This window comes from Talpa europaea (assembly GCF_964194135.1).
Source record: "Talpa europaea genome assembly, chromosome: 7".
In the NCBI taxonomy this organism is placed as follows: Eukaryota; Metazoa; Chordata; class Mammalia; order Eulipotyphla; family Talpidae; genus Talpa; species Talpa europaea.
In genome coordinates this window covers 66,746,253-66,772,254 of record NC_140074.1, presented here as the reverse complement: position 1 = coordinate 66,772,254, position 26,002 = coordinate 66,746,253, and the positions used below count along the sequence as shown (strand labels likewise).

General features: G+C 43.9%; 1 protein-coding gene across 4 annotated transcripts in view; it reads left to right on the top strand.

Annotated features, from left to right (window-relative positions):
- ASTN2 (astrotactin 2) overlaps positions 1–26,002 on the top strand; it is a gene marked incomplete at both ends in the record, with an annotated part of 818,546 nt that overhangs the window by 308,735 nt on the left and 483,809 nt on the right. For all 4 annotated transcript variants that reach the window (XM_084237291.1, XM_084237290.1, XM_084237288.1 and 1 more), the window contains one exon: positions 6,475–6,621. In XM_084237291.1, coding sequence (XP_084093417.1) covers positions 6,475–6,621 — 147 coding nt within the window. The remainder of the gene's footprint in view (positions 1–6,474; positions 6,622–26,002) is intronic.

Here is a 26,002-nt window from a genome sequence, read left to right as displayed (position 1 = left end):
TCAGCAAGTGATGGGGAGGGAATTGCAAATTGGGATATGAACCTCTATTAACCATGACCTTAACCTTCTAGGTTCTCATGCTATGCAAAAGTAGCATTTATTAAACTAGCTCTCTCTCTCTCTCTCTCTCTCTCTCTCTCTCTCTCTCTCTCTCTCTCTCTCTCTCTCTCTCTCTGTTTTTGCCAATCATATGTCTTATCATACTTTCTCCTCCGGTTAACTCTCAAAGAAGACCACTGTACCCATTTTTCAGATGGAGACATTTTGTCTCATTAGGGTTATTAGATCATCAATCACATAGAGATTTTGTGGTTAGTTAAATCAGTATTTGGTTCCCAAGACCACATTCTTTCTGTGAATACATTATGCCTACCCGGGGCCTGAATTCTGTGCCACGGTGGGAAATAATACAGGGAAGAGGATGTAAAGTCCTGGTTCTAATCTTGCCTCTGAAATACAAATTTGGTGGGCAAGTGATGTAACTGTTTTCCCCCTCTGCTCACATGTAAAATGGGGATAGAGGCAACAGTTTGCTGTGAGAATTAAATGAGGTAATTCTTCTTCATTATTAAAATATAATCAGAAAGGACATTGGTAATTTTATTCAATATCATTTCTCCTATACCTGGAACAGTGCAGGGAAAGAGTAGATGCTCACTAAAAATTAGTAGGATGTGTGCAGGCATGTGTGTGTGTATGTATATGTGTATATGTCAATGGATGGATGGATGGATGTTAAGTAGTAAGTATGGAAACTGCATCATTAAAGTCACAATGGACAGAGGCTGACTTTCCTGCCCCTGCTTCCTTCAACACAGTGCAGAGCCTGGATGAGGCGGGGGTGTGTGTGTGTGTTATGGGATACCCAGTTTCTACTTTGCTGTGGGCTGCAGCCCCTTGGTCAGAGTTAAGTGCTGATGCTTAGTTTCCTGGGCCAAGAACTCTTAAGATGTCACCTCTGTTGAGTCCCACTGTGAAGTTTCTGTCAGATCCAGTTGCCATGGTAACTCCCCAGCCCCAATGGCTTCTCTGTGGGCATCTGGCCTGAGTGCAGACTTGACCTGCCTGCCTTCGTCCCAGACTCCAGAGACTACTGCGGTGATTCAGGTATTCACTGAGTAAATGGTTGCCCCAAGCACTGCTTATTTGAATTTTTCCTTTTACTCCTCATCCCTTCTTAAGACTCTTCCTTCATAAGCTATACCTTGTTTTCAGTTTCCATTCAGCGAAATAAGCCAGAAAGAAAAAGAAAAACACCGGATGGTCTCACTCATAGCAGGAATCTAGAGAACTTAAATAAGGGACCAGGAAAATGAATAACTATAAGAAAGTGAAAATCAAAATCAACAAAAAACTATGAACCAGAGACACTTTTTTGGGGGTGGGGGGAAGGAGGGGAGGGATTGGGGTCAGAATGGGGGGGTTACAATTGTATGGGGAATATAAAAATAAAATTTATTATTTAAAAAAACAAAAACCTCCTGTTGTTCAGGACTTATTTTTTTATGCCAGTTATTTGATGCCAGTATCAGCCATACAGCATTTCTGTATGTTTAGATAAGCTTATAGGTTCTCTGCTTTTTTAAGAGGTAAATTGTGATAGAGAAGATGATAATCAGAGATCTGCCTGCTATATTCTGAAAATTGAAAATACCTCTGTGTTTGCAATAAAGGCTTCATCTTTACCTAAAAAAAAAAAAAAAAAAGAATGAGTTAATTTCTAGTGTGTTCTGATGCATTGACTAAATAGGTAATGAGTTCTGGTTTCTGCTATCAATTATGAGATAAATACTGATATATGATTTGGGAATGATTATTTACTCAGGATCAACCATGTGCCAGAGACTGTGCTGGGCAATTGACATGAACTGTCTCATTTAGTTTTTACAACTCTCTTGAAGGATGTGTATATTTCATTGTTTTTCTACTTTCCGGGTGAGAAAACTGAAGGTCAGTAATCTAATGTGATTCCACCAGCAACTCCATTGACTCTTATGGACCCTGGGTTGCTGTGAAGGCTTAGGTAACATAGGAATGCAGTAAGCATGATTCCAGGGACACAGTATAAGCAACCCTACTCCAACCCCTCAGCCCTCTTCCCCCAGACTGGAACTCAGGCTTGTTGAGTGAGGGTGGTGTTTGTGTTGTGACAGTTGTCTTGGTTCTCTCCATTTCTGCTCTACTCTGGACAAGTTCTGAGGTGTCTTCTGGAGACCAACAGGGTGGTACTGTCCATCCAGGCCTTCCACTTGGCCAAGTACATTTCACCTCTCACCCTCTGGTTCTTCCCAATAATTTGTGCATGATGGAGACATCCTTCTATTAGAACAGTCTCCATAAAAATCTTCATAGCAAACTCAGCATTATTGCTGTAATTTGAAGGTTTGGAGAAATATGTTGACTTTGTTTTTCATTTTACTTTATATATCTTTACATCATTTTTCATTTTTGTACAATGTATGCATTTTCATCTTGGTTATTGTCCCCATACAATTCCCACCACCCTTGTTTTTTTCTTTTTTTTTTTTTAATTAAAGATTTATTTATTTATTTATTTGTTTGTTTGTTTGTTTGTTTATTTTATTTTATTTATACAGGCACTGGGCACAGTCAGAAGCACGGGAGGGTGAGAGAATTCACCAGAGCCAGAGGGGAGAGCAGAGCAGGTAGACTGAAGAAGTACACTGCTGATGGGGAGCAGCGGCAGGCAGGAGAGGTCTGCACGCCATGTGGGACCCTCCTCCGGTGTCCGGGGAGCAGCCGGGGATCGAACCGGCACTGCAGAGGCTGCTGGCAGCTTCGCAACCCAGCGCTCAACCGCTGTGCCACCGGGGAGGCCCACTGACACCCTTGTTTTGATCCTGTTCCCTTCTCCCCCCTCCCCCCGTAGTGCATCTCTGGTTTCTAGTTGCCTGTTGATTTTGATTTTTACTTTATTATAATTAGTTTTTTTCATGATCACTTATTTAGGTTTTCTAAATTCCTTCTATGAGTGAGACCATCCAGTATTTTTCTTTTTCTCTCTGGCTTATTTCACTGAGCTTGATCCCTTCCAGCTCCCTCCATGTTGCAAATGGCATGAGCTTATCTTTTTTGATTACTGAGTAATATTCCATGGTATATATGTACCACATCTGCTTGATCCAGTCATCTGTGTTTGGGCATTTGGGTTGTTTCCATAGATTGCTTATTATAAATAGTGCCTCTCCTCTTCGGAGAAGTTTCTTTTTAGCTCTTCTGCCCATTTTTTGACTGGGTTATTTACTTTGTTTTTGTTGAGTCTCATTAGCTCTTTGTAGATTTTTGTGATCAGTCCTTTATCATTAGCGTTGTGTGCAAAGATTTTCTTCCAATCAGTGGGGTCTCTCTTTGTTTTGGCTACTGTCTCTTTTGCTATACAGAAGCTCTTTAATTTGATTTAGTCCCAGCTGTTTATCTTTTTCTTCACTATTGCTGCTTTGGGTGATGTGTCTTAAAGATGTTACTGAGGTGTATGTCTTGTAGTGTTTCACCTACAATATGTTGACTTATTAAGGAAAAAACTAAGCAAGGCACCAAACACTAGTCCATATATATTTTTTTAAGATTTTATTTATTTATTTGTTTGTTTGTTTGTTTGTTTGTTTGTTTATTTATTTATTTATTTATTTATTTATTTATTTATTTATTTATTTATTTATATAAGCACTGGGTACAGTCAGAAGCGCGGGAGGGTGAGAGAATTCACCAGAGCCAGAGCGGGGAGCAGAACAGGCAGAAGGACCGAAGTACACTGCTGAGGGGAGAAGCAGGCGGCAGGAGAGGTCTGCGCACCATGTGGGACCCTCCTCTGGTGGCCAGGGAGCAGCCGGGGACCAAACCAGAGTTGCAGAGGCTGCGGGCAGCTTCGCAACTCAGCGCTCAACCACTGCGTCACCGGGGAGGCCCTAGTCCATATTTTTTTAAGTCGAAAACAATGTTAGCTTGCTTTTGCAATTTAGTTATTAAATATTTAAATTATCAGAGTTTGGGATGGGTTCTTATGACACTCAAATGAGAGAGAAAATTTGTTCCTTTTTACTGTATTCATTTTAGGGTTAGGCATTTCCCACCCCTTGACCCCAGAACAATCTTTGTACTTTATCTGTTGTTCCATTTAACAACTTTAAGAACCACATGATATGATAGTTTCTACCATAAGCTATGCATTGTCTGAGAACTGGCCATAAATTGAGAACCTCATGCTGGAAATAAAGAACTTTCAGGTCCTGGGCTCATACCTTGGTTGTTTCTGGTTGTCCTGCTTTTGGGTGGTCATTACCCATGACCAGTTGCTAACATTGTCATCCTAGGAAGAAATGATGCATTACTGAGACTTCATTTGATGGCCAACATGTGTGACACATGACATCATGGGACACTAGGGTACAATGGGGATCACATGACATGGAGCCTGCCATTAAGGAGGTTGCCACCTGGTTACTAGACTGTGGTGTACAAATACCCTATTTTGAGAAACACAGTGAATGTGGGTATCTGCCTTCCTAGAGTAAAAGGAATATATTTAAAGTTAACCTGAGAGAGTGACAGGGAACAGGGAAGCCAGTGGCTGTCTCCCCAAAGAAATAGCAACTATGAGTAGCATGATGGAAAGAGCTGAGGGCGGGCACTGCAGTAACGCAGTCCTGTCAGCAGCGGGGCCAGTAGGAGAGAGCAGCAGGGGTGAGTGGAGGCACCCTCACGGAAGTCTCTCAGGCCAGCCTAGTGAGCATTGGTCCAATCCTGTGGCTGCAAAAGGCCTCAAGGAGTGCAGCAGAGAGCAAAAGGGTAGAGGTGTCCATACTTCCCTTACCCCACAAGCAAACAGACTGGAGAACAGTTGGAGGATAAGGCCATGCAATAAACAAATATCCAGAATGATTGTTTCAATGCCATAAAGAAGGAAGACAGAACATAGGAAAACATGTCCAGGTTGCTGGGGGTGGGGGTCAGGGGGCACTTGGGGAATTCAGGGAGGGAGTGTTTGAGGAGAAGATTGTGTATTCATTTTGGAACTTGCTGTTTTTGTCGTGTCCATGGGATATCCAGCAAGAGATGGCCATGACTTTTAGTCATAAAGTGTGCTCAGAATAAGATCCTAGTAGGTGACAGGAATCTGGGAGGCATTACTCAACACACGGTGATCAAAACCTTGAATGTGGACCATGTGAGTAGCAAAGCCTGAAGAACAAGACACGATGGGTCTCAGCACACAGTGCACAGAATTTCCTTCCTGGCCCAGGGCTTTCCTTGCCAGGCAAATTCAATCTGCTCATTCTACTGCATCCATGAAATTGTCTTTTATTTTCCCAGGCAAAGCTCCCTCCTGATCCTGTGCCCTTTCTACTAGCTCTAAACCCAACTTACCAGGGATTCTGATTAACTGGGTAGCTGCCTCCACCCCTGGCCTATGAGGTCCTGAAGAACAGGCCTTTACTCATAAAAGTTTGCTCAAAAGAAGATCTTGGTAGGCAATAGAAACTTGGGAGACATTTCTCTATAAATGGTAATCAAAATCTTCAAAGAGAACTATCCTTTTTCTCTCCATGTGTCTCCCATAGCAGGTGCTCCATAAATGCTTGTGAAGTCGATTCAAACTAATCAGCTTCTTGTAGTTTCTAAAAGAGAAATCTTTTTGGATGGTGGACATTAGACACACACTGTGCTGTGTAATCATCAGAGTAATGCCACAAGCTCTTTCCTAGTATCCTCAACATACACATAAGAAAATCCAGCTTTAGGGACTGAAGCAGGGCACAGGTGATGATGCCAAAATATTTTTCTTTAAGATTTTATTTATTTATACAAGAACTGGGTTACAGGTCAGAGGCGCGGGAGGGTGAGAGAATTCACCAGAGACAGAGCGGGGAGCAGAATAGGCAGACAGACTAAAGACACTGCTGAGGGGAGCAACAGGCAAAGCAGGAGAGGTCTACCGTGCCATGTGGGTCTCTCCCTGGCCGGGCCAGGAATTGAACCCACACTGTAGAGTCTTTGGACAGCTTCACAGCATGGCGCTCAACCCGCTGCATCACCGGGGAGGCCCGACACCAAAATTTGAACCGAGGATTGTCAAATTTCAAAGCCATGCCACTAGGCCCTATGAATTCAGCAACATGGCATCTTTTCACTTGCATCTAAAGAGACTAGAGAGTCTGATATCATTTAATTATTATCAAGAATGGCCAACATAATGGGCGGGATGAGTGTGAATTGTCAGTTTTCAGCAAACTTGTTTCTTTTGTCTTTAATTCAAAGGATAATGAGCCCTTTTAGCAGAGAGCCAAACCCACACCTCACCAGGGGTCACGAAAGTGTCATTGCAAACACAGAGGTTGGAAAATGTGTCTTTTTCCAGCTTCCCATCAGGAAAATTATGGGATTCTGAAGCTCCACGTGTCCCGCTTCCTCCTGTCATAGAATGACGTGTCTTCCTGTGTGTGTTCGTGTTGTTAGGTTTGTTGAAAAGTCCAGTGAACAAGACGGCCCTGACGCTGATTGCTGTGAGCTCCTGCATCCTGGCCATGGTGTGTGGCACCCAGATGTCCTGTCCGCTCACGGTGAAGGTGACCCTGCATGTGCCCGAGCACTTCATTGCCGACGGTAAGCACTGAGCTTGGAGGTGGCCCACCCCTGCTCAGCATCCCATATGCCAGCCTTGTCTAATGTCCTCCAGGTGCGACCCAGTCTCAGGATTAGATCACAGGGAAAAGAAAACATCCACAGGCCTTGGGAGAGGCCCTTAGTCTTTAATTTCCTGGTTTATTTGAACTGAACTAAAAATTTCTCCCCCTTCCCCACATGGGCTAGGAATTAGTTGGTTAAAGGAAGAGTTCAAATGTGAGTGTAGAAAAATGGAGATATTTCAGAGAGAATCTACTATTTCTTGGTGTGCCCATTGATTTCATTCCATTAAAATATCCCCCACAAAATGGTATTTGCTGATTAAAAACACAACAGGGAAGATTGTATGAGCTTCGTTGGAATTTCCCGGATGTCCTGGGGAATACTCATATCTCATTCCCTGCAAATGTACTTTGCAAGTATCTTATATGCTACCACTTACTCTTCACCTAATTAATTTGAATTAATGAGATACCATAGTCACTAAAAATCATTTGCGAAGCATGGTCCAAGAAACTGATGAAGGTGCCTGATATCTATTGCTAAAGTGCCCTCCAGAAAAGTTGCTGCAGTTTATATACTCCAGCAGGATGTGATGGTGCCTTTTTCCCCAAGTGCTTGTCGTCACTTGGCACTGCAATTTTAAAATGTATTAAAGGTTACTATTAATATAATAAAGAAGACATCTTAATTATGGCAGTTTAGTGAATTTTCACATGCAAATCCACCCAGATCAAACCTGACCACATTTCCAGCACCTCAGCTTCCTTGCACCCCCTCCCAGTAAAGACCCTTTCAGTGGCAACCACCCTCTGACTTGAAGCGCCATATTAGTGCTGTCATTTCACCAAGATCTTTTCCTTTGGCTATGTATTGAATGTCCTTGAGGTCCTTACCTTATGTTTACCAGTCTTTTCTAAATGTCACTCAATTTTATCTCCAGTTGTTAAGTTACAATGTTCAGAACTTAGCTCTGATTCTTTCAGTGTGTTCAGACCAGACTATCTGTCACCCCTTTTCTATGAAATGGCCAGACTTTTATCAATGCATCTGATGATTGCTCCCACATCACTTCATCCTAGAGAACAAGCCCCACCTTGGTTTTCACTTGAATTGCAAACATGTACAGTATTTCTCACCATGCACACATACAGTTGTTTTTCTGACCTAAGCACAAGACTTCTGGTTCATTCTTATCAAATCATGTGTGCACCTAAGGCAGGCAGCATTTGAGTGTGAGATGGCAGAGGATGGTGGATAGAGGCAGAAGGAACAGAATACATACAAGCATTTAGGTAAGTGGACTCATGGAATTTGAATTTGGAAAAATTGGCAGAACAAGTGAATGGCTGGAATGTGGGATGAACAATGATGCTAGAAAAACCAGTAGAGAAAAATTTGACCACTGTTCAAAGCATATGACCTTACTTTTTATTCTCATCTGTTACTTCTCATTAACTATAGTTAATAATGCAAAGTAGATGTCATATAATGTCAAGTAGAATGCTAGGCATTCTACATGCTACAGACATTCAAATTTGAGTATTTATTTTCATGCCTGTAGAAAATGGAGTTCCTAAGAGGCTAAGTAACTAGCCCAATGTCATGGTTAATAGTTTAATGACTATGAGAAGAAGCTGTAGAGTAAAATAAACATGAACCAGGTACTTATTCTGTCTGCCACTTCACAATCTAGGAGTTCAGTGCATGCCTTACCTCTCTAGTATCCATAAAATGGGAATGATATGGATACCTGTCTCATAGGATTATTGTGAAACCTGCATGTCCATTTTTATTTTTATTTTTATTTTTAAAAAAATTTATTTTTTTAAATCTTTATTTTTTAAAGATTTATTTATTTATGCAAGCACTGGGGTACAGGCCAAAGCTGTAGGAGGGTGAGAGAATTCTTTAGCAGGGAGCAGAACAGACAGAAGGACCGAAGCACACTGCTGAGGGGAGCAGCGGGAAAGACAAGAGAGGTCTGCCTTGCCATGTGGGAATCTCCCTGGCCGGCCAGGAATCGAACTGGCGCTGTAGAGGCTGTGGACAGCTTCACAGCACTGCGCTCAACCTGCTGCGCCACCGGGGAGGCCCTGCATGTCCATTTTTATAAGAATTTCAGATAGTGTGCATTGGGAAATTGCAGCATCAGGGGACCACCCAAGAATACCGCAAAATAATTTTGACCTCTTGGAAGGGTAGCCCAAAATGTGGTCAATTAATAGGTACTCTCAGTGGTCTTTATTTTGATATTGGTTATAAACTTAAAACATCATAACTGTCTGAGGACTTGTGTTTCTACTTCTAGACTGGAAGCTCTGTGAGGCCAGAAATTATGTCTTTGGACAGAGATAGTGTATCCCTGGTAACAAGCCCACTGCCTGGTCGACAGTGGTTGCTCAGTAATTGTGAATGAACGGGGCCTAGTTAAGGCAGAGCTCTGAATGGGCCTATGGAATTCTCCTATTATATCATAAAACAGAAAGGGCAGTGTGAGTCAAAAATTAATAAAAATCAAAGTAAACTGGAAATAACCACAGAAGATGTAAGCACAGAGCTGTGCTAAAGCAAACAGCAGGCAGACGGAGAAGGACCTTCTTGCCCAAAGTATCTCGGTCTGGAGATATAATGGTACCTCCTTCTCCTACACACTATAAGGTCTTGGGTAGGAATATATCCTTTTAAATGAGGTATGTTTGGTTTCAAGTCGCAAATCCATTGCTCAGTTGCTGTGAAAGGTAGGAGAGTCAGCTAAGCTCCATGGGAGCTATTCTGAAAAAAAAATTGAATGACAATGTATATAAAGTGCCTAATAGAGTATCTAAAGCATTACTGTACTTAGTAAATACTGTCTGTTATTTTTCTTAAAATGATTCAGGAAGGAAGCGATATCAGAAGCATAAACATGGTTGAACAAGCAGGTATAGAAAACTAAAGGAGTGTCCTATGAGAGTAGCTTTGTCATTTAGTAAAGAGATAGGAAATTCATTATATGCCCCCATGGAAGTTATTCCCACTGGAAGACATTAACACATGAGGATCAGTGTTCTGGGGATCAGTAGAAATCCTGAAAGCAGCTGATACTTGAATTCAGATGACTCCTGCCTGGTAATTCCAGGCAAGCAGACCTTCTCCAGAATGATCCCAGGGCCTCCTGTGTGTGGAGGAGGAGTTCATTGTTCATTCCATTCTCCCAACAACTCTCCAAAGTGATCTTTATTACACCCATTTGACAGATAAGGAAATGAGGACTTGAAGAGGAGTGAAACCGAAGTTTCTGTAGAGGTGTAAAAGTATCTCACAGAGACAAACTTTGTGCATTGGGTTAGCAGAGTTTCCACTCTGAATTCTGGAGATACTAGTGTTATGCAGGAAAACAAGAGAGAAAGTGATGATGGTACCTATTTTTCTGTAAGCTTATCTTCTAGGCATTAGTATTTACACACATATAAATACAATGAAGCTTAAATACAATGAAGAACACATATTGGACCTATACAGTTCAATGATTTTTTTACATGTATTTTAAGCCCATATCATAATATATGTCCCCACCTAAGACCACTGAATTATAAATAAAAGCATCATAATGAGGTCTATCAGGATGAGGGCAGCCCCCATGAAATGGGAAGGACTCCACAGTGACCACGACACCCAAGGACCATGCCCATGGCAGTTCTCACCTTTCTCACCTTCCCCCGTGAAGCTTAAGTTGCCAGGTTACCAGCCCTTTCTTAGTTCTTAGCCAACCTTGTAAGATAGGTCCTGAAGTCTTGGAGGGGGTGAGTAAGAGGTCTGATCTTCAGGAAGAAAATGAATTCTGCCCTTGTGTATCAGACTAGTTATACTTGATGCTTACTGCCCATTATGGGGGAAAGGTCAGCACAATATAGCACTTGTCCAGAGCCCAGTTGGCAAGAACAATAAATACTGACACAGCCTCTTCTTTGTCTGGGCCGTCTCAAGGCCACTAGTGGCTTTTTGCCCACATACAATGATGCAAGTGACTGGGTTTGTGTCCAGATTTACTGAATTTCACACTGTTTTCTAGCTGTTGCCTATAAGTCACCTGCCTTCAGGTCATCTGGGCTGAAGATCCCCAGAACTAGTGAATCATATTTTCTGGGAGCTGAGCCCAAGTATTAATACTCTTAACAAGAACTCTAGGTGATCCCTTAACAAAAGTTTGAGAGCTGCATCAATATCTCTGTAAGTGTAACTTTTCTTCCATCTAACAGATGTAATAATTCCTTGAAACCCCTTGACACTCTGATGATGGGCTTTGGTTTCTTCCATCTTGGACTTTATCAGTATCTTATTAATGGAGCTGCCTCATAGTGCAACTCCAGTGGTTGCTCAGAGCACCAAATATACTGTTAACTGTCTATTGTGAGTTTTAAAACAAAGCTTCCAGATTATTTGGGTTTGAACTTCATCCAGATTGCCACACAGGTAGTATTATTGATGAAAGATTATCAGTTAATATTGAAAGTTCATCATAGTTGAGTGTTAATTTGTGCATCCTTGGAGACTTCCAATGTGAGTCAGGATAAATTCTCCCAATGTTGTGACCTTATAGTAAGTCAGTAGACGGGACATCTTTCAAAGGAATAAATCGTCTGGATTAAGTGGGTGAGGTGTTTCCACTCTGGACAGGTGACACAACCCTAGAGTTCTCCATTCTGTTCTGGGAATTGTGGTTTCAAAAGGTGAATGATATATTGGAAGTCATCTGAAGAAGAGGATTTGCAGCCACAAGATTAGATAAACTTTGTAGATGACTAATGATTTCTTTTAAAAAGGGTGAGAGAGAATCATTATAAGAAGAGGAACTTAGACATAAAGGAACATAATATTACCGAACATCTCTGTTATAAATATGGCAGTGTGTCAGAACACTTTGCAGGTAGTTCTTCATTCTCAGTTCTCAGAGCAGAACTGAGAGGTAGACTTTGCCATGCTTATTTTGTAAACATAAAAAGTAGGGCTCAGAGATGTTAAGCCATTTGGCCTGGTTAGCGCACAGAAGAGAAACAAGTTGTGAAAGGCCAGTCTACCTGAACCCCCGATCCAAGATCATCCCATGCCCCATGTTCCCACAGAAATGTTAATTATTTTTGTATTGAAACTGCATCAGGCTTCTTCTAGAAGTTTCCATGAAACCAGATCTTTATATGAGGGTTGTCTGACTTGGGAGAACTTGGAGCCTAAGTCTGGGAACATCTTCACTTTCTAAGATTCAGCCACATTGTCTAGAAAGTGGAGATAATGGCAGTACATGTCTCATAGAATTATTGTGACGAATAAATTAAATAAAGCTCATAAAGCTTTTAGCTCAGCACTTGACAACCAGTTATGACTCAATAAATCATATAAATGCTAGTAGTTGTGATAATATTTTTTTTAATATTGAAAGGGGGTCATTGTAAGGTAGTGAGTCCCCCATCATAGGGAATTTCCTGAGACTAGACTATCCTGCTTCTATGAAGCCATAGAAGAGAAATAAAGGAGTATGTTGGGTTTGTTAGATATTTTTATTCTTTTTTCAAACATGTTAGAACACGTTTATTCTTTTTTTTTCAAATTTATCTATTTATGCATACAAGAGCTGGGTCGTAGGCCAGAGGTGCGGGTGGTAAGAGGATTCACCAGAGACAGAGCGGGAAGCAGAACAGGCAGATCTACTGAAATACACTGCTGAGGGGAGCAGCAGGTGAGGCAGGAGAGGTCTGCTTTGCCATGTGGGTCACCTCCCTGGCCAGGGATCAAACTCTTGCTGCAGTAGCTGTGGATTGCTTCATAGTGCCGACGCTTAGCCCCTTGTGATATCAGGGAGGTCCAAAACATGTTTATTCTTTACAGCCTCATCCTTGAGTGTCACCCCTACTTTCCTTAGACTCATAAATGGAGTGAGACTCAGGAATGGGTAAAGGTCAGGGATATCTTTTGAGTATTTTCCTTGACTAAATACATACACATACACACAAACACACACACACACATTGTATCAAAATATCTATTTGTTAAGGTTGAGTCAGATGGTCAGCTTCACCTCTTGAGTTAAACTAAGGAGATATCCAAATTTTCTCTGTTCCCTCCTATGAGGAATTTGGGGTCTGAGAATCCTTAGGGAGCTGTGAAACCCATAAGTAGAAATGCGCCTTAGAATGGCCAAGCTCATTCATAAGCCTCATGTGTAGTGGCTTTTGAACACAGAACTTGATACACTGAGTCCTGGTCTTCCCGTGTTTTCTTCCACTCCTACTTTATGGTTTCCAGCCCAAGAGAGTGAACAAATGTGTGGCTTTGTGCCTCTTGTGAGAAACAAAATTTATAATTAACCTCAGTGCTAGTTTACTGTGATCTGAATACTCGGGAGGAATGTGTTCAGCACTTGGAAGGGAAATTATACCACACCAAATGCTGCTACCTTCTCACAAACTGGCCAAAAGCATGTCTGAAAGGAGTGGTTCCTTGGACATCCTATTCGTGAAATCAGCTGGAGCTTTGTTTCGTTCAGTGTTGATTGCAGACTCATGAGCACATGACACAGGTTCAGGCATAAAATTGCTCTACAATATTACCCCTGCCTTTTCTGTCCTCAGCTCCTTTGTATGCTATTTAGACACGATGCTGTTTATACAAACAGATCACCTTGCTTGTATCTGCTTCCCATATACATTTGCTTGTGCGTTGCTTTTCCCGAGGGTGCCCTTTTCAATTGGCACAGACAGCAACCCTACCCAGCTGAGTCCTAACAATTTTCTCCTGCCTTCAAATAAACCTTCTTTAACAAAACCCTCAAACTCCCTCCTTCCTTGAAGATGGCACAGAACTGATGACCCCACAGTCTGTCTCCCATTTCTGATATTGTTTCTGTTTGCACCCCTGGAACCACCGTAGTTCTAGGAACTAGCCCCACACACACACACCTGCATTAAATCTAGCCCCCCTTCATAAATCTAGCCTCCCCATCCAATCTGCTCTCAACACTGCAACCCAAGTGATCTTTTAAAATGAAAAAAAGCTCAACATTTTATAACTTCCCATAAAACTGTTCAAGTACTTCTTATCATGCTTGCTATTGAGATTGAATCTCATAACATGACATTTAAGTCCCTGCAAGTTCAGGTCCCAGCCTGCCTCTCCAGCCTTGTCTCACACCACTCTCTGTATGTTAGTCCCTTAAATGTTCACAATTGCCTTCAGCCTCAGGGTCTTTGCACATTTTTTTTTTCCCACTGTCTGAAAACGTCTCTCCACCTGCTTAGTTCCTCCTGCCCAAACTCCATTACCCTACAGTAATGGACCTCCACTTTTCTTATCCTAGTCTCTATTAGATTCCTTACTACTCATTCTCCTCAAATTCTGCTCTATTTCTTGATCACATTTGTAGCTGTACTCATCCAGTTAATGTTGGATTATCCCACTCAGTTGTAAGCTCCCCAGGGATAGACAGCATATTTGTTTGTTTTGCACATTATTTTAGAACCTCGGACAGTACCCAAAACAGAGTTGTCCCCAAAAGGCACAGGGAAATGATTCCAGTAGCTAGACTTAAATTTCCTCAAGGACATGGACCACAGCTCTCTCATTTCCTAACCTATTGTGAAGCCTAACGGAGGTTCTGAGTCAGTAGACATACAAAAATTTAAGTCTGTGAAATGAATGGAATGGAGGGAGGGCAGGTGGGTAGACCCAGATGCCCCATGAAGACATACCTTGGTAATAACTGGGCAAGAAATCTGAGGCTGCCTCCTCTTCAGTGATTGACTTCACTCCTCAAGGAGTGTCCCATCCCCAAAGATAAGAACTCCTGTCAAACTCACATTCCCCACCCCCTCCAACACCAAAATGAAACAAGCTTTCTTCCAGAGCCCAGGAAGAAGGGAAAATAAAAATTGAGCTGAGATTCAGAATACTCAGGGGGGAGGTGGCAATGAAATACCAATAAACCATATTAATATGCTGAAATCAGGAAGAGTAGGTTGAACTCCAACCCAGATTTAATAACTATACGTGAGCAAGTGCAAGGAGAAGGCAAGACTGGGTTTCAGTCAGAATTAAAATGAGATCTGTAATGAAACTGCTAATATAATTATAAACTGTGAAAACTTTTTTCTCTTCTCCCCCTTTTTCTGCTTAATGGGCAACTTGCTCAGCAATGGCCTGGAGCGGATGCTGGGAGCTGTGGATACCCCCTAGAGTGGAATCCATTTTTTTTTTCCCCTCAAACCTATTCATTAGGAAAGTCTAAATCCACAAAACCATGGAAGGGAAAAATGCTTCAAGCCATTTTTTCCTTAAATAGTAACTGATCCCCAGGTTAAAAGTGATAAGGGGCTTGAGGGAAAACAAAGCCTGGAAACCATTGTAAGTAGCAGAACAGTCAGGCTTTTAAAGATAACACAACAGCCAGTTTGGTTGGGATTTATAATGACACTCTGTGCTAAGATGTTAGCTTGGCTTCCGACCAGGATGAATTGTTACTAATTTCCCTTCTTAACAAAAGGGATAACTGAGTTTGACGTCCAAAATTGGAGACTAATTTCTGTGTTTTGATAGCAGATTGAGTCCAAAAATATGTTCCTAGGAACGGGGGGCAGAGGATGGTTGCAAGGGGTAGGGAAATTTAATTTCCTCTCATTAATAATTCCATTCCGCTGCTGTGAGCAGACCGCCAGTTTGACATTTAGATTGGGAGGAGAGAATGATGGGTGGGAGTCTTGATGAGATGGAACTTGAGATTATTGAACTAGCTATTCCATCATTAGAAGCTTGGTGTTTACAAAAGTGGAACAGGGCTGACGCGAGGGTGCAGGGCTGGGAGAGAAGGTGACATGGTTTAGAGGTTGGCTACATTGATTTGCGACTCTGGAGATCCTTTCCCAGATCCAGCCTTGTGACTCTGAGTACATTAACTTCCTTCACTGAGCCCCAATTTCCTCATCCCAAATACCTGCTGCCTCAGAGGAGTGTTGGTGATCACTGTGGAAACCCTTGGCCAACAATGAGAACAACCCTGATTAGGAGAACATTGTGTGTTCCCCTTTATGTGTGGCCATGACTTTACTATTTGTAGAGACAGTAACAAGATTGGAAAGAGATCTTTGTGAACATGGCTCGGAAAGCAGGAGGTACAGTTTCAGGGCAGCTCAGTTAATGATAATGCAACTCCCTTATTCACACGTCATGCCTGTTTTCATCCCTTCTTCCTGTGTTCAGCAAATATTGCAGACTGCCTTCTCTGAGGCATGCTCAGGTGCTGGGAATTCAGGATCCAAGCTGACCTTCCCTAGCTTGGTGGGATGAGACCAACCAAGCAATAAATAGGGAAGGAAGTGTGGTGGGCACCTAATGGCTTTGTCCTGAGTGCTATGGGGAAGTGGAAGGGCAAACCACTCCCTGAGCTGGGGATGGGGAAGGGTACAGAGGAAAGGGTGTCTTGAGGAGGTGTTATCGGAGCAAGGTCTCTGAGTTACTGCTGTTTACTAGAGGTGGTGAGGGGCGTCCGGTCTTCCCAGGGAAGTCATGACCACTTTCCACTGCATTCTTACATTCTTCTGCACCTTTCAGTTCAAACTCCTCACCATTGCCATAATAACAACACTGATAACTGGCAACACTTACAGAACATTGATTGCTAAGTGCCAGGCCCTTTGCTCCATGTCTTGCAAAGGATTGCCTTCTTTAATTCTCTAACTCCATGAGAGTTAACACTTAAGGGAAACTGCACCTACGTCATTTATGTTTCCACCTTCGTGTTTACACAGGTTGAGCAGAATTATTTCAGGTGAGCAGCCACAGAACCTGGCAGACAGATTTGGGTGACAGATAGCAGGGTCTGGTTTTGCCACTCACCATGACTTTGGCCAGATCTCTACTTCTCCAGGCTTTGATTTTTTCTTATAAAATATGAGAAAGGAGCAGGAGAGAACATGAAATTGCTCCCTGCCTTAACATTGTAAAAGTAGAATGAGAAATACTGGGGCTCAGTATTCCCCCTTACTCAGGCCGTTAGGCACTTGACCTTTGGAGTCTCTGTGTGGCCATCCCAGAGCACCCCTCCCCCACCCCTCTTCTTTCCTTTTTGGTCCATCTCTGCCAAGGAAGCCCCTGAGCAAGGACCTTGGGAGCAGAAGCAGCTGAGCAAACCTTTCACAGCCCACAAGTTGCCATTTGAAGAAAGCTTAGAAGGATCACAGCCAAATTTCTGCAGGCATTGGGGCTCCCAAAGCTGCAGGTGGATCAGGAAGCTTCTTGTCCCTGGGTCCCAGCCTCAGTTGCCCAGGGACCTGGACTATCTCAAATGCCAGCAACAGTAGGGGAGGGGGAGCATGCATCCAATTCAGAGGGGAAATGATGGAGTTGAGGAATAATTAAATAGCACACCTCCCTCTAGCCTCCCAGCTTTCCTGCTCTCAGGCCCTGGTGCCCAGCAGAAACTGCTGTTTAGTTTTCCTCACCCACTGCCCCTCTGTAGTATCTAAGCTAAATATCTATTCAGCTGCTCAAACTTGGGCTTGGGGGACAGCTGTTGTCAGCTTTCTGAACTTTCTGCTGAAGGTCTGGGCTTCTTATCCTTGGCTGCCATCATCTTTAGAAGCTGAATCTTCTGGGTATTCCTTCGGCCGCTTGTCCCTGATGTCCATTTGTGCTGTATCAGTAAGTCTGTACACTTCAGACTTTCAGCTGACTTTGGCTGTGCATATGGACCAGGACTCACACTCCAGCTCGAACTCACCATGGGCAGAGAGTGAGGTGAGGCAAAGAACACGAGGTTTAGAATCAGAAAGCCTCAGGGGCCTCCCTGGTGGCACAGCGGTTGAGCACTCGGTTGTGAAGCTACCCGCAGCCTCTGCAGCGCAGGTTCAATCCCTGGCCGCAGGCGAGGGTCCCACATGGCACACAGACCTCTCCTGCCACCCGCCGCTCCCCTCAGCAGTGTACTTCAGTCCTTCTGCCTGTTCTGCTCCCCACTCTGGCTCTGATGAATTCTCTCACCCTCCCATGCTTCTGACTGTACCCAGTGCTTGTATAAATAAATAAATAAATCTTTAAAAAAAAATCTTTAAAAAAAATCAGAAAACCTCAGGTTCTCATCTGCAGTCCTCAGCTTCCTAACTGTATAACTTAGAAATCACCGCATTTCTCTGAACCATCAATTTCACCAAAAAATTAAAAAAAAAATTCCAGAACAGATGCTCAGTAAGGCTAATCATGGCTTCCAAAGGATGGTCGTGTTATGTAAAAGGACTACTATAAAGTGATGGACTTGCATAGAGTATACATCACAATTGGGACCACACAGTATACAGACAAGGGTCAGCAAGGTGGCCAGGGAAGTCTGCAGGGTTTTCCAATGGACAGATTTGGTTGAAGTTGCTGGGAGCAAGAAGTTGCTTGGACCTTGTTGCACTGGAAGAAGCTGATGGGCAGAGATTGGGAGTGAGAGCCAGTGTTGGTGCTCTGTTGGGGATGGTGGGAGAGAGTGGGGACAAGAGGGTGATCTTCCAGACAAAGGAGACAATACTCTGAGCAAAGGTGTGGCAGCAGCAGTGTCCAGCGCTCTGGGGTTCACTGGGCCATGAATGAACTCAGGCGGGAAAAATAGCCCTCACTGTGTTCAGAGGTGGAGGTGGTGGGGAACCATGGACAAGGGAGTGTAGGGGGCTCAGGAGCTTTTGCAAAAACAATGTAGGATGGTCATGAATAGCTCAGGCTGCAGACTCAGCACTCCTGGGTTCAAATGCTGGTGCTGTGAATCAGTAGCTATTCTGTGTTATCAGCAGCACCTAATGGCTTGTTTCTGAATCTGTGATGTTGGCATAAATAATAATACAATCTCCATCTCAGAAGCACTAGATGAGATATCTGTTGGGTATTTAGTAGAGTATTTGGCAAACAGGAAGCACTTGGCAATGTGACCTCTTACTGGCCTCTGAACACCTCTCCTCCTTCATCTTAGTTTGGTTTCCCCATGAAACGGTCTTGATTTTTTCTTTTTTTACACTCATAACATTTGCAGTTGCCTAGTCGACATCTAATTTGGTTGAGTCTGGATGCAGTACCACACTCCCTGGCTTCACCCTGGGTCTCTGATACTTCCTACCTGTGCAGCTTGGGTCAGTCATTGCATCTCTAGCTGTTCCTTGCTCATCTGGGTAATGGGATGATAATGTAACTCCCTCAAAGATCAGTTGAGTGACACTAGGCAAAGCACCTCACTAGCCTGTGGCTACCAGTAACCCCCTTGAGGGCAGAGAATGCCCTTGTCTTGTTCCTGTGACATCTCCAGACCATAGTCAGTATTCAAGGAAGATTTGTGGACCAACTAACCACAGTGCAGGCGGTGATAGTACTGAAGGCAAGGAACCTAATGGGGGCTGCTACATTTAATCTACATGATGGGGTAGGAGCAAGGACATTCAAAGTGAAGGATGTTCAGATAGAACAGGAGTCAAGGAAATTAGCAAGCAGTTACAGGGAGGGGCCAGGGACAGGCGGTTCCAAGGCCCCTGGCATCTGCCTCCTGGGATCCCTGAGATTGATGAACCAGACAACAAAGTAAATGTTTTTTGCAAGGTTGTTAAGGGCATGAATACCAAAACCATGAGCAAATCCTAGCTCTTCTTCCCATGATGCATCTTCATCATCTGAAAAATGGGGATGTTGATTCACCAGGATCAGAGTGTGAATGGGGTTAGATGGTGTTGAAGCGTAGGAGCCTGGCACTGGGTAAACCCTGCCAACCGTGGACTGGCGGTGATTACATTCCACTCAGGCACCAGCTTCCCTGTGTGAGATCAAGAATCCGGTGCCCCCCTCTTGGCTACATCCATAGGAAAAAAAAGGTGAAAGATGCAAGCAACTTTGAAGAACACAAAGTATTAGGACCTTTACACATCCCACCTGGATGAAAATTATTAGTACGAGATGTCACTGTGCTCTGTGAGCAAAATTAATTCACTGGATCTCTGAGGACTGCTCTCCTGAAGGTTTGAACTGTTCCAGCAACATCTCAGGTGATGTCTCACTGCAGGATCGGGGTCAGGGTAAAGGATGGAGAAAGGGATGGGGCCCGTTGCTCACACCGGCACTGACATGACCTGTGAGTGTAAAGGTTCCTGGTGGCCCTTCCCCCACAGACTCAGACTCTGCGTGCCAGGCAAGAGACCTGCCTGGAAGCTGAGGCCCTAAGGGAGGCCCAGGAGCCCGTGACTGGGACTGTATCACATTTGAAATATGGGATCAATTAAATGTGGTAGCCTCTGCCACCTTGAGAATACTGTGTCCAGGGTAGGGGGCACTCGATGGGAATGCAGCAAGCAGCTGGCTTGGCAATTTTCCAAATTTTAGGTTAGAGCCAGAAAATATCTTCAGCCTTATTGTTCTTTGCCCGACCCCATGTCATTGGCACTAATAGCCAAACAAAACATATTTTTCCTGTATACAAGGCCGTTTTTTTCTTTATTCACATCTCTTTTGCCTGAATCCTGTCTTGTCTCCATCCCACCCAGCTGCTGCCGTCTGGTGCTTCAGCACAGTCACATGTGTCCACGAAGGCACTGCAGAGGAGACAGGCCCCCACTCTGCAGCCACTGCTGCCCATTCTGTCTTTTCCGCAACCCTGTGATGTGCTGTTATAATTGCCCGTCTGGTTACCCCAGTTTGAACCTGCATTGCTGCCAGCCAGGGACTCTTTCTGCCACTTTCAGAGCCTCCAAAACATGTCACAGAATTCTGGATAGAGTAGAACTGCAGTCTCTGTAGATCTATTCCCCATTTAAGACAGTTTAAAAAAAAAAACATATATATATATATATATATATATATATATATATATATATATATAATGGTTACTTTGGTCATGATACCTTTGCAATTTTTACTGTGAAATCCAAATCAAGCCACATGATCAGGTAGGGAGATGGACACTTTCAAACTAAGTGTGATCGCAGGGAACATGAGCTGTCTTGTTCCCAAACTACATCAGGGAGAGAAAGGAAGATGGAAGACGTCACTGATGATGGTCTCAAAAGGTCCTTGGAGAAAGTCGAGGTGGAGTTGAGCATTTCAACAAGGGACAGTTTGGATAGATTCATTGTCCACTTGAAGGCATTTCTTTGGGAACGGGATGAAACTGGTTGGTGCAGAAGGAAAGGTCTCAGCTTTTTCCCTCCCCGATGGCCCTGCTGTACCAGCCCTCAGCAGCACACAGCCTCGCGTCTCCCCATTGTCAGCTCCCCAGAAGATCTGTCTACACCACAAGCACATATGGGTGGCATATTGGGTGTTCCAAACACAGTGTAAGGACAGCAAGTTGGCTTTTGGGCTCTTCTCATCACTTTTTCAGTCTCTAACCTTCTATCCTCTGGGTTCAAGAGTGCTTAAAATCCTGAACAACGTTACGTTAGATAATTTTAAATATAAAACTATCAGCTAAGTCATCAGGTGATCCTGATGTGCTAGGCAGGGTATTCATTCTGCCTAATGATTTACCCACAGTGTCTTATGTACTATTTTACCAAACCAATATTTATGTCTTCTAAAGCAGTTAAGATGCTGTCCTGCAAAAGACAGGCCTACCTCCTGCCTTCATAATGCTTTCATCCTCAGCTGGAGACAGACAGGGAAGCAAATTAGCACAATAATGAAATCCACCACCTTGGCAATCAAATAAGTGAGAGCTGCTGTGAAAATAGTTAAAATGGTATAAAGTAATTAAAACAAGGAAGAGAACAGGGGAGTCCTGCTTAGATTATGGTGGTCAGGGAAGACGTCCCTGATGAGGGAGCATTTAAACTGAGGTTGAAAGTTACAAAGGAGAACAGTGTGTTCCAGGCACAGGGAACAGCAAATTCAAAGTCACTTGAGTGACAGACGAGTCAGAACAGGGTCTGCACACTTGGGGCGCTGAGTACAGTCATCTGGAGGTGAGCAGGAGCCTCTCTTGTCCCCTTTCCATGAACACAGAACCTGATGCCCAGCGCAGGAGGCTCTGCTGCACCCTCCTTTCTAAGGAGCATTTGCTCTCTGACTCAGCTTGGTGAATTCATGTGAAGCTGGCCCACGCCCTTTCGCACTAACATGGGAAGCTTCGATACCCAGTTCTGGCCTCTTTGCCCCGTGTCTCGCCTCTCTCCTTGCCTGCAGCTTACCTCCTCTATCATCCTGTCCTGTGAAAGAGTTGTGGCTCCTTTCCCTCTGCCTGTCTCCTTGGCACTGCCCTGAGAACCAGGGACAGATTGTCCAGGCTCAGTCCTGCCATCTCAGACACAGCCCCCTCTGTTCTGCCAGCGATGGCATCCCTAAACCACCTCATTTAATCATCCCGCCACCCAATCCCTAACTTCCATCTGACATGTCACTATTCCAGACCCTTAACTTGAAGAAGGTCAGAATTCTACTGAACTACTATTTGAAATTTCAAAGGTACATAAATGGGTAATGTAGAATTTCCGGCAGTGGAAGAGTTTTTTTTTTTTTTTAAGGAATTTGCTCCTTCTCCTACTTGTCTAAATCTGGTTTTCAAAATTAGTGTCCTCCTCTATAGCCATGGATGATGCTCCTTGGGGAAGCTCAGGGCACTTTCTCATAATGGAAATGAGAAAGTCAAAAGGAAACACACCAGCAAATAATGTTCCTTTTTGCCCTGGGATACTGCTAGTGATTATTTCTCAGAAGTGATCTTTAATTGTTTCATCTAAAGAGAATGCATCTTCTTTCCTCGGACTGTCTCTTCATAGAGGCTTGTGAATTGGATCCAGCTATTAGTAGCACTTACTAATTTCCTCTGAGTCTTGCTGGCTGAAGCACTGGGCTTGGAACAACTTTTAATTTTGTTTTTAATTAAATTTCAGTTGTTTCAAATCACTCACTTTTAATGTAATTTCTTTGCAGCCCTGAGAAGCAACAGGAGCTGTGTTCTTGCACATACATAGGCTGATGTGTCTCCACTGCGTGGCTGAATACTGGCTCCTGGCTGAGGGCCAGAGGAAGAGCAGGCAATTAGGAAAATAGAAATGAGTCACAGAATGAGCTTTTGTTTACACTACTATATCCAAAGCTAATATGTTTTTAAAGCAGGAATCTTGGTTATTGTGTTTGCTTTTGCCAAACTGTATTTGAACAAGACCTCATTCCTTTGAATCTCACAGTGGGATCATCGAATTGATGTAGGTAGGACCAGGATAAGAAAAACTAACACTTATTAAGCATGTATCATGTGCCAAGTACTGTTTTAGGCGCTTTGCATATTGATATTAGAAGTGAATCTCTGGAGACCATGGAGATTTAATTTACATGCATTACTTCCCGCATTCCTGAGACTGTCATCCGGGGTCTTGAAGGGGCAGGACTGAGGCCCATGGAGCTGGGTCATTGTGCCTGGGTTAGCTTGTGGCAGGGCCAGAATGTAAATACTGGTGACCTCACTCCACCCCTGCTTTTAAACACCACTCTGGACAAAACCAAACTGAACACAGGGGCCTCATTTCCTAAATTGACCAATCAAAAAATTTGAAAAACTGACCAGTCCTTTGCCAAAGGGTAACTATTAGTTTAAGTCCGGCCTTGCTGTGTATGGCCCCTGTGAAGCTCCATTGCTGTTGTGTCAACTGTGAGGCTGCACCATGGAGTGCTTCAGATCCACAGAGTCACAGTTGGGATGTTCAGCTGTGCTTTTACAGTTACGCAGCATCCCGGAAAGGAGCCTCAGTCCTGATAAAGCAAAGGCATAAATATACGCAGAGTCCTACAGACGCCCCCATTTAGCTAGTTCCCCCAGCAGGCAGAACCCAATCTATTTCTGTATCAGTAACTTCACAGCTCTTGTTCCCTCTACAAAGAACATGATTTCACTGACAGCATCACTCTCCATTCTCCACCCCCTACTTGTACACACACACATGCATACACTTAGGCATGCACTTATACACAATTGTACACATGCGTACACAATGAAAACTTTTGCACAAGCACACATGTGTGCACATATACACACTTATACACAGGTTATGCACATAAGCACCCATGCATATGCACACACAGTTGAACACATGCACACAAGTGTATATGGTGAACATGTGTACATATTTGTATACACACACCCACACTTGTGAGCATGCACATACATACACACCTGTACATACATGCCCCCACACATACCCTGTTGAGTGCCCGCAGCAGCTTGCTTTCCCCCAGCCCTCCTTACTTGTACTTCTGTAAGTGTTGGTGCATTTACTGTTTGATGCTTGTCCCCTCCCCAACATTACATACTTGACATCAAGTGCTATAGCCCTGGGCCTTCTTTATTCCTCACTGAATACCCAGCTCTTCTAAGGCGGCCTGGAATAGGTATGGTTCTCCACTGTACAAACAAATCCATTCAGACTTCACACAATAACCGGCCCGCCGAGAAGAACAGTGAGTACAGATGAGCACAAAGCTGGAGTCAGGACATCTGGACTCTGGTCCCAGGTTTGCAATGAAATAATGTGTGTAATTCAGGCAAGAAACTTCTTTACCACCTTCAGCATCTTCATGTGTGACATGGGGGTCATCACCACTCTGAGGAGCACATTTGCTCATGCACAAAGTGAGCATAATTGGATACCCACCTTTCTCAAAAATATTTTGTGTTCATTAACTCGCATCTTCCTGACAATAACCCTAGAGGCAGCTACTGTTATTTACCTCATTTTTTTCCAAGTTGGGAAACTAAATCCACAGAGGGTAGTGTTTGGCAACATCTGCACAGCTACTGAACAGATCTGACTCCAGGTCCCTAGTACCTCTGGCTGTGCAGACCGGCCAGGGCACTGGGCATGCGGATAATGCCGTGTCTTCGATGCTAATCATTGGTCGCCCATCATGGGGTCCACGTGGGAATTGGGGTGGTATCTGAGGCACACTGAAGAGGGCAGAGAGCTCTGTGTGGTCCCCCCTCTTTTGTTCCATTTAATAGCTTCTAAGGCTGTGGTCTCCAGCTTGTCCCAAACTACATTTCTCCCCTCATGCATTCATTTGGGATATTTACTGGCTGGCTCCTGAGTGCCAGATGCTGTGCTGAGAGAGAGAATCTGTAGATGAGTCACACAGGGCTTCTCCCCCTCCCCCTGCAAGCCCACTCTCCTCTCAGGAAGATAAGAGGTCAGCTTGTGCCGAACCTCACCATGTGGCGGACACCCAGTGACCATGGCTGAGTCAGGCGCATCACTCTGATGAAAGGACAGAGAGCACATACCATCTGGGCCAGGAGAAGGACAGGCTCTTCCAGGTGAGAAGGCCAGGGAAGGAGGAGGAACCTGTGGAGGAGCCAGAAGGATAGGTATAAGGTGGGGAGGACTCACCTGGATGGGGGAACAGCCTTGGCAGCAGGCAAGGATTTGGGCTAGAAGGGAGTCTCTGGAGGAAGGACAGCTACCACTTAGTCAACAGCTTCTTGATGCTACCCAGTGTCTCTCCTCTTTATGCATTCGCACGACCGTGTTATTCACATCATTTGTGTTTTTAACATTGTGTCTATGTAAATGTGACTAATGATGTCCATGCAAATGCATAGGCTGATGTTTTATGACTACATGAATAATAACAGGTGAAGGGTTGTTGGGGCTTTGGTGAATGATCCCCTCACTGCTATTTAGGGTGGGGCAGGAGACGGGAAGAGTATATTCCTCAGGCACTAGAGACAAAAACAAAGAAATACTTTTTGAACACCTACTATGTGCTTGACTCAATACCATGACTTCAACATCGTCTCCTTTATCCCTCCCAAACTTTGTGAAGCGGTTGCATTCTATCAGAAGTCGTAATAACGGTGGCGGCAGCAGCAGTATTCTTATTACAAAAGTACATAGAAGGTGCACTGAACATGCCCCTCTTTCATATTCCAGTTCTGTTCTGCTGGGTTGATGACTTTTTGGGTGTGTCACCTGAGAGAATGTTTGCTACACAAACACATACACTGAATTGCTGTTTATTTGTTTCAAACCTGATGTAAGGTCCTACATTTTCCTGGGTAACATGCTTTCCTGGTCAACCACATCCATCTCAATGCACCTTTACAGGAGCATATGGCAGATACTGTCATTCCACTTTATAAAAGGGTAGCCCCAGCAGTCACAAAGTCAGGTAGAGCACACAAAATCTATCAGTTGGTAAGTGGCAGGGAAAGTGCCCCACCAGGCCTGTCTGGCTGCAGAACCCGGCTGCTGAGCCCAGCTGCCTTAGGCTGTACCTCACCAGCTCCTTATGGGAGCAGAACGGAGGTGCACCCCCTCCCCGTGTTATGTACTGCAGATGTGGGCCTTGACCTTCCTGCATCCCAGGTGAACCTCATGGCTTCACAGGACCC